At 40.3% G+C, this 12577-nt stretch overlaps 1 protein-coding gene across 1 annotated transcript in view; it reads left to right on the top strand.

The window, feature by feature from the left end:
• Positions 1 to 2681: 2681 nt before the first annotated feature.
• Positions 2682 to 12577, top strand: part of RAPGEFL1 (Rap guanine nucleotide exchange factor like 1) — a 40287-nt gene continuing 30391 nt past the window's right edge. Inside the window, exon 1 of the mRNA XM_072414820.1 lies at positions 2682 to 3775. Within this exon, the coding sequence (XP_072270921.1) occupies positions 3385 to 3775 (391 nt within the window). The 5' untranslated portion in view covers positions 2682 to 3384. The remainder of the gene's footprint in view (positions 3776 to 12577) is intronic.

Below are 12577 nucleotides of genomic sequence, written 5' to 3'. Positions count from 1 at the left end.
CAGGCGTTGGCCTGTCTGTGGATAGTCATTATAGTGGCGGGAAAGGGAGGGATTGGCAAACTGGGTTTGTGCATGGAGTAGATCAGGGTGCGTGGGTGTAATCTGAGTTAACCCCAAACAAGCTGGCACCTTCAGCTCCAAATATCTGTCTGTGCATACAGTCGCCTTAGGCAGAAAAAGAGTTAAGCTTGTCTGCCTTACCTCTGGTGTAGGGGACCGATGTGCCTGTCACAGCTTGTGTGATGTCTATAGAAAGCACGACAACCAATGTGTACATTATTCAGATCACGAAAATTCCAAACACGGGCTGATTCCTGAAAATAACAAAAAAGGTAAAAAAAAAGAGCAGTTGTTTGTAGCAATCAGCCATACTTTCAATTTTCTAGCTCAGGTTACAAAATGAACGCTGAAATAAAATTGGTTGCTATAGGTAAACTGCACAAATTATGCAGACCAAAGTTCTGAAGTTAAGCAAAAAACTCTGAATAATAAACAGCAACTTCACTCTGAATAAATGTATCTCTGTATTAATTAATACATCATTAAATGTGTGTTTTTTTCCCATTGCAAATAGCTGACTGTGAATTGTGACTTGCAGTCTACTGTACAGCACAGCTCACACTGGGGGAGGGAGAAGCAGCACAAGGAGCCAGTCAATTATTAGAGCTGTGCTGATATTAGGAGAGAGCAGAATGACAGTGAGCTCAAATGTCCCATCTGGACCTCCTGTTCTGAAATGTGATTAAGCATTGTTGGGTGAAACCTTTCAGACAGGAAGGTGGGATGGGACACTAAACCCTGTTTATAATCACTTGTACACATTCATTTGCAGAATCTGTCATCTCCTACCTTATTCTCTTCTTTGTTTGGCCATCATGATTGGCTGGGCCAGGATGTGCAGGAGTGTGGGAGGTTTTTCCATCTCAGCAACCGCAGGGGGAGCCAGAATGTGCCAGGAAGTCCACCAATCAACGCTGAGCTTCCCAAACCAAAATGCTAATACCAATGAAGGCACCAATCAAAATGTGAACATTTCTGAGAAGGACATGGGTGCTGTTTATAAAAGTATTTTTTCAGTGCTCTGCCCCACTATGGTGGAGTTTCATTTTAAGGACAGTTTGAAATCCCTTTGCTTTTCCTTCTCTATTTCCATAGTCCCACATTTCACATTTACTTGTATGGAAGAATGAATCAAGATTTACAAAGTGATCGCCTCCTTCCTTCCTGTGCATAAGAATGAGTCTTGTATCTACCTATCCTGTAGTTTCTGTCCGCTCCTCGTGGGTGGAGTCTCTTGGTGCTTCCCTCAGCTCTGCACAATGAGACGTCCTGCTGCTTCCTCCCCGTTTAGAAACAGCAGCTTTCTTTCTTTTTGGGAATTTATTGATGATATTTATTTTATGATTTTTTGTGTATTATGTCAGTCGAGGGGGGAAAAACAAATCACAATAGTGATAGATCCTTGTAGTGCCAAAAACACCTGCAACGTTCCCTCAATTCCAAGAGATGCAGTGCACTTATGTAGGTGGTACAGCATCCAATGTACTTGTTCTGAAATTGAACTGAATTGTTTTTATGACTATGCAGTATGGTGGAACCTGAAATGACTGTGTATTATAAAGAGTAGGAAATAAGAAGGGTGTGCTACACCTTGGTGAATCATGCAGAATACCTGAAGTGGACATGGCGGACAGGGGGAGGGGAGACCATGGTAAGGAAGCTGAGAAATACAGAACAGTAGGTGATGGTAGAAGAAGCAGCAAAGGAAGGTTATAGGAACACAGAAGATGGTTGTAGAATATTAGAAAGCTGAAAAAAAAGTGAACAAAAAGGAAAAAACCTTCAAATATCGCTGAGTCTATAGCAGCACTGCGTAGCGCCTTTTCTAAATGAAGACTGCGGGCTGAGCACCAGAGAGAAAAGAGGACATTTTACTTGAAAAGGATAATTAGAAAACTTAGTATACATGAGGGGACACAACAAGGCGTGTAAAGGAGAATGACTGAATGTCCATAGGACAAATAGGGGGACATGAGAAAGGACATAGGAGAAAAAGGGATGTAAATAAAGGGGCAAAGCTGGCATTTGGGGTACAACAGGGGGGGGGGGGTACAGGCGAATGACTGACTGTCTATAGGGCAATTAGGAGGACATGGTAAGGGGGGTTCCTGTCATTAAAAAGAGATGGGAGAAAAAGGGCCGTAAGGAAGGGTGCAAAGTTGGCATTTGGGGTACAACAAGGGGTGTAAAAAGGAGAGTGCCTGAATGTCTATAAGACAAATAGGGGGCAAAGAAAAGAAGGTTTCTGACAAGAAGCAAAGCTGACATTTGGGGGGCAACAGGGGGTGTATAGGCGAAAGACTGAGTGTCTATAGGGCAATTAGGAGGACATGGCAAGGGGGGGGGGGGGTCCTGTCATTATTAAAATAGGAGAAAAGGGTCTGTAAATTAGCAGAGCTTGCATTTGGGGTACAAGAGGGGGTGTAAAGGAGGGTGACCTTTAGGACAATAGGGGGAAAGGAATGTGTGTTCCTGTGTGGAGATAATTTCTGTGGTAAGGAACCCCCAGTCTCCCCTGTGGATGGGGTGGCAGTCTCAGGTAAATACATTGAGGGAGAGGGCAGGGGGAGGGGCCAGACGCAGCACGCACTCCCCGCCTCCCCCACACAGGCTTGTCACTGCACCCAGAGCGGAGAGCATGGAGCTGATTGCGGGGCTGCACACCTCTCTGCCAGCACACGGCTTTCCTGCTGTCACTTTCACAGCTTTTAATTAAGCCTCACCCCTTAGCCAGCACCCCTCCCTCTGCCTCACTCCCTCCCTCTTGTGGAAAGCCAGGGGGAACAAAGGAGGAGGGGGACAAGGAGAGAGGGGCAGACGGGGAGAAAGAGGGGGCAGGTGGAAATCAGACAGGCGGCCAGGATTAGACATCGCTGAGGCTGCAGGAGAGCGCTGTGCATGCACCCAGCTAGCAGAGAGACAGCTGCGGGAAGAGACAGGTGCTAGGAGAGTGTCTGGCACCTGCTGCAGAGACAGAGGACATCTCATTCCATCCCCAGGGACTGTCACAGCTCCACATTTCCCTGTATTGCATCCTCTGACAACTGGGGAATCCTTGCACTATATTTGGAAGGAGGAGCTGGCTCTTCTGTCACATATATATTTATTTATACTATTGATTTGCTAATACCAGGATTTCATTTTTGGTACTGAGGAATTCCATCACATTTTTCTAATTGCTCAGAAATAAACCCTTTATAGCCATTACCCCAATATTCGGCCATGTAGGGATGCTCGGTCAATCTTCTGCTTTCTAGTGCCTTGTTCTTTTGGGGGGGCACAGCCCCCTTTTTTTTCCCTTTGCCATCTTGCCCCCTTTAAACCATGAAGCCTTTGGAGAAATTTTTAAAGAAGCAGAGCTCCCATATCTCAGGACCTAAACACCTCCACCGAAGGCAAAGTGTGTCCAAAATTCTGCCTTCGTTTTTAAGGGATAACCCGGGAGATTCATCCGGTGGGGAGAAATGTGAGGACGACCCCAGTGCTGCACCTACACCTTCCCAAGACTGCTTGGAGCTTCCCGATGGACTGCGTTCCCCTCTGTCCTTCTCGTCTGATGAATTGTCACCTTCAGAACCTGTCACCCCACCACCGGGGTCTGGTGGATGGACGCTTTCTCCTCCTGGGCCGCTTCTTGCCCCAGATACCCCAGAGGCTCTTCTGGGGAGGGTATTGGACCAGTTACTAACTGCCCCAAGACTAACTGATGCGGCTGGTAAGTAAAGAGTGAAACATTGTATGTCTTACGCTAAAAGGAATTCTTATTTGCCATAGGAATGAATATTCGTCTTATTAATCATCATGGCAAATAACACATGCACACTTGGTGAACAAAATGCACGTGTGAAACATCCCTGGTGAAAGTTGACTTTGTGGCACTAAAACTAGAGTCATCATTGCTTTCCAGTACAATAAATATGGTCTGTGGTGTTGGCTGAATACAGTCTACTTCCATGGCTGACTTGTTTTTACAGAGTTCAGGAACCAGTCAGTCCAACCTAGGATAGTGGCTTTTCCTTCCATCTCAACCAAGGTTTTGTGGAACTCTTGGGTTGGTTTAGATTTTGTTCCCCAGTCATAGACATTTTAATGGAATATCAATAAGAATTGGCACTATTGGAAGATTAAAGAACCACTTGCAACTTCTTAACTTTAGAGGTCGCAAGGGGTTCTTTGATCTTCCATCTAATGGTGCCAATTCTAATTGGCATTCTATCAAAATGTCTATGATTGTGATTGAGACATTAGATTGTGAGCCCCTCTGAACGACATTGATTGCTATGTCTGTGGTCTTTGTAAAGCACTGATTACCAATGAATTGGTTTGTTTTTTGTAAGGGTTCCCTGAGATCTAGAACGTATGGGTTCCTTCGGGGTAAAGAGAACGCCTGCCTTAGAGTTATGCATGCACTGCAATTTTTTAGGTGGGGAGGCTGCCAGGCTTGATATACTGCATTATTAACATACTGGTAATGAAAATATCTCAGTGAGGATATTGACATGTAGGATCCACCATTGATTTGTAAAGACACTACCAATATGCTGTCCCCGGCTTCAAAATCCAATAAATCACAGCAGGACTTCCAGATCTTCCAGGTTTTGTCTGGCACCATGCTTGTTTCGGAGTTGTGGTGCTCACAATGGGGATGACAAATGAAAGCAGTGGTTCAACAAATTAATAGCTTTCATATTTCTATCGGCTGATGGACGCTCGTGTCTTTGTAGGCCTCCGCTGGTTTGTATTGTCAGATGATTAGTGATATACAGAAATCTATTTACAAGTAGCCCATGATGTGTCATGGACCTTAGACTGGAAGGTATGCCATCAGAAAGTGCATGGTCCAATGATTACAATACCTATGCATGCAAAGCAAAATGTAAGTAATATATGATATATATGAACATGTGGAGGAGAACACATTACAACGAGGAACCTTTTGAAAATCCCAACCTAATTTAGTGTATGGATATGTTCAGTCAATGTAAAGACCTGCATGGGTCTGTTTTTCTAAATTCAACTTACCAGTCAGATTGACCCTCAAGTGTGACCCCTAACATCACCAATGGTCCGCAGAATAATTTTGTATATTTAATGTTATTTTCGATTGTCATAGATCAGTGACATGAGACTGCTAGAGATCACTGCTATCACAGCCAAATCATTGCTTCCATATCAATACTCCATATTGCCTACCTTAAATTTCCTGCCACAACATTCCCTGTAGCTAGATCCATCACAAAAGAACAGAGACAAAACTACATCAAAAGCAAAAGGGGAATAAACAGAAAAAAATTAAAGAAACAGACCTAACTTGTAGAAGCCAATTTAGGGATTATGTTTCCTTCACTGGTTCTGTAGTACCTTGCATTTATTCTCACGGTTACACCTCATCATTAGCACTGAATAAAGATATTTGATTTCCTAATGCTACAAGTAACATGACGTGGAGTCACATCTCACAGAAATAGTAATTCAGGTTATGTGTTGATGAGTTCCAAGTAAGCACACAGGCGGGGATAACAATAACATCGGCTGTTAGGACCTGAGGGCCGCATAATTAATAACAAAGGGCCACGTGTAGGGTTGAACCCCAGAGCTCTGTACGTACTCATGGCAGGTAACCCTACATGAAACCATCATTTAGGACTTTTAGAAACTGCAAATTGACCTACAGACTCTGTACCTGTAATCATATCTGAAATCCACACTTCTTGCTGCTGAATTACCAAAGAGATTATTCTGGGCAGTGAGAGATACCAGCTACAACAATCTGTCATATAAGATACTTCTCTACCTATCTGTTGGACATTGCCATGTTATTGATAGTTAAAGTAAACTTCAGATCTCAGGCTCAGTTCACACTAACATACCAGATAAACACTAACTGAAATCATACAATACATTTCTACTGAAGCATTCAGATTTGGTTTGGTTGTTCAGGTGGACATCTGCGTGTAATGTCTGATGATAGGCCTGACACCTGTGTGCCGTGTTTGTGAATGGTGGTTGGGGAGGAAGGTACCGCCCCTAACAACCAATGGGAACACTGGTGTACCTGGTTACTGTCTGGGATCTGGGTTGCTAATGTAAGTAGTGGGGCAGGACTAAATCACAACTCTTACAAACAATTGAGATGCTCCCCAGTACTTTACTTACATTAGTCCACCAGTGCACAGCCATATGGGGTAAATGTCTACAATGTTAACCCAGCTTTGATTTGGCACTAATGTTAACTTAAACAGTATGGTGGTCCAACAGGTAGCCAAAAATGTAAAAAAGAAAACAAATCATAAATTGCAACGATCAAATAAAAGAAAACCAGCTCTGTTCTGAACATAAGTTGCCTAGGTTTTCCAATTAAATCTTGGGAGGCAAATGGTATCATCCCTCCTCCGCTTAACTCCCAATCCATGGATTAAGGAAAGGAGTCTGATGACATCAGTCCCGCCAATGTATAGATTAAACCAACAAAAATATTTTGTTAGCTGCTTGAGGCATTCTGTTTCTAGCAATAGATATCTTGCCTTAAAATTGTAGTCTGTATGTCTGCTGTTGCCCATCAAAATGGCTTCCCAAACTCTCTGTTAGGTTTTTGTTATTTAGGATTGCCGGGGGCTCCCAAAATTAACAAGTAAATAGGAAATTTTTACAAGAAGACTTTATTGTTGGAGTATTTAAGATTTATTGGAATCACAGGACCAAATCAGCTATCCAGATTCAATAACCACATATCACATTTAATGCCGGGGGTTGAGATATAAACATTCCGAATCCAGGAAGTCCAATCTGATGGGCAGCATATTAAAACAACCAGGGAACCCCTAGTTTAGTTTTAATAGAAGAGTTACAGAAATGAGGGACTTTAGTTACATTTTTAGATTCCTCTCTTGAATCGACACAAAAGTTGTTGTAAACATTTGAAGACAGGCTTGGTTTGGTGGGAAATGAGATATTGACCTAGCTTGGTTATCTATGAATGGTAATAGAATGATTGGCTTGGTATGTGTATAAGTGCACATCTGAGGTTGGATCTGCTTTCATGGGCCCTCTTGTTATACCCCTGGGCCATTCTTAGAGAGAACTTCACTAGGTTAGTTATTGTGAGTTGTTGGCGTTATTACTTCTTGAAAAAACGTTCCTGATGAAGCGGTATATGTTCCCACGAAACTCGTCGGGCTAGGATAATTGATTTATTGACAGCACTACAAGAAGTGTTTAATTGTTGAATTACAAACTGTTGTAAACTTTTTATCCTTGTATAATAAATGATGGTTTTATTTACATCATATGGGTAATCAATGTTTAATGCCCTAAAAGTCTTTGCTAACTAAGTTATTGAACTCTGCCTTGAAGGTGCTAATTGTTTGGATGGGTGTAAATGGGTTGAATTGATCATCAGAACTGAATGTAACCCACAGATCCTGTTAGTACACTCGGAATAATTTGTGCCCCAGCCCAGATATGTAATAGCAGCAGTTGGGTAGATTTTGAAATTCTTGTGGGAATACTTAGACTTTCTAGTTCTCATACTATATAAAAGGTTAGCATTTGATTTATCTTAACAATACCCATATAAATTATGTTTGTAGTTGGTTTTATGTATACCAAGTGTATTTTCCTGTTGTGAACATTGATGTTTTGATATGGATACATTTATGTTTGGAAATTTTTGTTTGACCCAAAACCCACATTTGTCACAGTGACAAACATGTATGCAGGGGCAGACATAGGAGGCTTCAAATCAGTTCGAAGGGGTCCCTGAGTCATTTCGATAAGGAGCAACTTGGAAAAAAAAAGGCCGCACCTAAAGAAACACTAATTTCTCCCTAACTTGCACACATAGGAAATACAATAATAAATAAAGAAATCAAATGTGTTGGGTATGGTATTATTCATTAAAAAAAAATTCTATGGAAAGGAATTTTTTAAAATATATCTGAAGCTCTGAAATATGTCCTTCATAGCCAAAGTTTGATATCAAGGTTGCAGTTCAATCATGAATTTAACAATGTATATCTTATGGTTCTGCTCCTCATATGTAGTGCAGTACATTGTCCCTAGGCACTGATACATTTGTGTTTGTAAAATAGGAGGTACCTGGCTATTTCCTTGCATGGAAATTTTCACAGGACATATCATATGTTGTCATAAATTGTTGTACATGTATTGAAAAGTTTCTTTTTATTTCTTAATATAATTAGGTATTGGCCCTGCCCGATCTCTTGGCAGATGTATGTCACTTGGGTTTATAATTATGTGCTTGGATTAGACACAATAGAACTTGTGCCATTGAAGTTGTTTGAAATGCTTAGTTTTGTAACAATAGATGGGGGCACCTAGCACACAGCCTGTTTACATATATTGTAATAAGTGCATTCATAAAATTGTAGGCCTTAGTGAAGCTTATAGTAGGAAACAATCTTCCATCATCATTTCGAGTGAAGGATGAATGTAAAAACTCTGCACAGACATCCCCATTCTGTTCTATGGCAAGGGGAGGGGGAAGTAAGAGCAAGTGACACCCCGCTGTGCTCTCCTCCATAGGAAGGCGGATTGATGAACAGCGTTGACAGACTGCTGTGAACATACTAGATTTTTGCACAACTGCTAGCCTAATGCAACAATCATCTGCCATGAATATGTATCTTAAATATCCCCTTGACAGACTTTATAAACAACTCTGCAGACGGAGTCAGATAAGTGGATCTGTTTTGGTTTTTTTTTCTGCAAAGACCAATAATAGGTTCACCTTAAAGTGTCCCACACCAAATTAAGGTCTCCCTGTAAAGGAAACCACGTGTCCAAATCCTACCGCAGCCTTTGCTCTGTTCAAGAGCTGCAGTGGCTGCAGAATCCTCATTATCTGACATACTTCTGGATGTGTTGAATGCTTGGTCCTTAGTGCTCTTATATAAACATCTAATACTCATTGAGGATTTTTCCACAAGCTCTAGTTTTTTAACTAGTTGTAGAGATTGGCAACCTGGGACAGGTAAAGTCCCTTCTTTACAAGGAGACCTTATTTTGAAGTTTTCATTCTAGAGACAGATGACGTCTATTTATAAAGCAGTGAATCTGACATTCCCTGAAATATTCCTTGGTGGAAAGTAAATACTGCTGTTGAAACACATAGACCCGGAAGATTTTCTACCAGGGAATGTCTGATTACCTTCTTTATAAATAGTCAGAGTCACTTTAAGTGAACCTGCTCTTGGCCTTTGTAGGACAAAAAAAGAGGTTCATTTATTTGACAGCCTGGCTGCATATACTGTTGTTCTGTTCACTGTTCAAAATCTGGTACTTTTGGGTCTGGAGGAACCAGCTGCCAGCTTCCTCTAGGTGTGTCAGTCCAAAATGCTTCATAGAAGGGTGCCAAGTGACATGATACTGTTCAATGCAGAATTCTGTGGTGAGTCCAGGGTGGCTTGGTGGTAAGCCCCCAAGCGGCAGGTCCTCGACAATGGGTACCATTCAACCTACAAGAAGACCATCTCCAGACTGCAGAATCATTCCTGCCTGCTTCCTTGCTTTCTAATAGCATTTAAAGATTAAACACCAAAACATATAGTTAAATTTTTGGTATCTTCTGGTAAACTGGAATACCCAAAGCCATCATATATCTGAGTAAGTCTTCAGTGAGGAGATCTCCTGCCTGAATTCCAGGGAATTTTCCACCTCTGCTGTAAATTCTTCATCCTTTTTTATGATCTCATTGACAAATCCAAGAGTAAACATGAAGCCAGTGATAATTACTCCACTGGTTGGACTCTGTGTGCTAAAATCTCCGAACGATCTAATGGCTCAGACTGGTGATTCAATCCAGCAACAAAAAGCTTGAGCTGAATTTGATTGATTTGGGTAGACCAAGCCTTAATATTTTGCAATTCTTGAATTAAGACATTCTATAGACTTTGCTTTCAATAGAAGAACCACTTTTTCCTTTCAGTGAATAAAATAATCCTGGCAGGTGTGGGACTGTCGGGCATGCTGGTACCTGCACATTTGTTATGTTAGGAATATAAAGGCTGGAAGCTTCAAGCTTGATAAAGATGCAGATGCTTAGACTGTATGGATGCCCAAGAGCTTGAACCAAGTAATTCGTCCTCCTTATAGTAAATCCATTTTCCTGCTTTCATAGCAGTTGTACAAAAACATATTTGGTGCTATGTTAGTTATGCACTTACTGTGCAAGACTGTGTGCTGTGCAATATTTGGTAAATAAGAAACTGTTGGCAACATTAAGATTGCCCGGGAGTGCATAGAAGCCCTGGCTGAAGCAGAAATTCAGTTTCCAGTGCTTCTACGAGTGAACTGACCATATACCACACAAGATTGTTTTGTTTTTTTGTTTTTATTTTCATCTCGTATCTTAGAACAACAAGGTTAAAGCAAACCGGTTTTAGGTTATATGCACACCTACACACATACATGGTACATGACAAAGGATTCCAAGAGCACTATGATCTAACTCATCCCCTTTATCTATACATTCACAGGCTTAGGAAAAGACAAGTCATGTGTTACTGAAAAGTAGCAGAGAAAAGTGAGACCTCCTTGTATTTTGTGGCCGAGCTGTGTAAATCTCAGGACAGAAATGACCTCCTTGTATTTTGTGGCTGAGCTGTGTAAAACTCAGGACAGAAATATACATCTATTGGTAGGTAAATCAGCTCTTGTATCAGCTCAGATGTATTTCATCTGTATATTTAGTTGCCTCTCAGTGTGTGTTCAGCTTTAGAGGAGATCTAAAGTCCTAACCTTCACATTAGAAAATAACAAGGAGCAAAAAGCAGTCATTTATGAGTAATGAATGAATGAATCATTCTGCAGTTGTAGAATTGTTTTGACTCTTAGTGTGTTTTACTCAAGCCTAAACTACAGATTTGTGTTAAAGCAAAGCAAGCACAAATAATAAGCAGAATACCTCTAGAATACCGTTCCCTTGGTATTGATTGCTTGTTGCTAATTTGGGCTGACAACACAGAGAGCTAAATGGTGTCAGCCCTCCCCAGATTTTTATTTGTTAAACAACCAACAAGGATAACTTCAGTGATTTCTTATAAGGGAGGGTGCAGCGTGATCCTCCCCCACCTTCATAGAACTGAACAGCGCTGTGTGTATAGCACTTGTTTGTTCTACTGTCACTGGAAATGATCACGAAAAATGTATGTCTGTACATAGTTTAAGATTACATACTAGGAGGAGTAAATAGAATCAATTCTTTATTTACCAGAACAAAAAGGAGCATTCATAGTTAGGTTTCACATACACTCTAAAAGAACAAAGCAGAAAAAACAATCATTGAACAGTACAATACTACTAATCAGCAAGCAGAGCCTGTAAGCGTAGTAAACAAACATACTTGTGCTTTAGAAATATACTTAGAGTGAAATGTTATAAATATTTTCACGCAACTTTTACCCATAAATCTTCACACTACATTCAAGTAAAAAAATGCCTGAAGCAACTTTTAATTTTACAATATACAAATATATAGAAAAGTAAAAAACACCACACAATATAGTTTATGGTCCAGTAAGAGATGCAAGGTGTTAAATGCTTATGCACTTTTAAAATGCTTTAGGTCAACAGATGTAACAATCAGCAATCGAAATTCAGAATATCTGGTATTTCATTACTTCTCCTCCCTTTCTTTTTTATTCCCTACTTTTTATTTCCTTCCCTTGGCTTATTTTTCCTTACCTTTTGGTCATTTTCTTTCTTCTCTTTCCTTCCCTTTCCTGCCTTCTCTTCCTTCGTTTTATATTCCCTAGTTTCATGTCTTCTATTCTTGTTTTTTTTTCTTCCCTCCTTCTCTTTCTTTTCTTTCCTTCCCTCCTCCTTTTCCATTGCTTTCCAATATTTACTTTCTTTTTATTACTCTTTTATTTCCCTTCAATCCTTTCTTCCCTTTTCTTTTCTTTCCTTTCTTATTCCTTTATACCTTTTTATTCGTTTTCTTTTCTTTTTTCTTCTCTTTCCTTCACTTTCCTGCCTTCTCTTCCTTCATTTTACTTTCCCCTATTTTCTTGTCTTATGTTCTTTTTTTTATTTTTTTATTTTTTTTCTCTTTCTTCTCAATTCTTCCCTCCTCTTTTTCTTCTTTCATTTTTCTTTCTTCTCATTCTTACTTTTCTGTCATTTTCTTTCCACTTTTCTTCCCTTACCCTCCTTCTTTCTTCTCCTTTTCCTTTGCTTTCCATTCATTAGTTTCCTCTTTTATTTCCCATTCCTTCCTTTCCTTTTTTACCTTTTTATTTCTTTTCTTTTTTCCTCTCCTTCCTTCTCTTTTATTTCCTTTACCCTCCTTCACTTTCTTCCTATTTTTTTCCTTCCTTCCTTTCCTATCCCCTTCTTTCTTTTTATTCTCCTCCCAATACATTCCTTTTCTTTTATATTTATATATTGTCTATATTTTTACATTCCTGTTTAAAATGGACAATGTGCTTGTATTGAAGTTGCCATGCTTACATACTAATTTATATAAAGGAAAACACCCAGCTGAAAAGCAGCTGAA

The sequence above is a fragment of the Pyxicephalus adspersus genome, chromosome 6 (genome assembly GCF_032062135.1).
Source record: "Pyxicephalus adspersus chromosome 6, UCB_Pads_2.0, whole genome shotgun sequence".
NCBI lineage: Eukaryota > Metazoa > Chordata > Amphibia > Anura > Pyxicephalidae > Pyxicephalus > Pyxicephalus adspersus.
The sequence above is the reverse complement of the archived record's forward strand: the minus strand, read 5'-3'. Positions and strand labels throughout refer to the sequence as shown.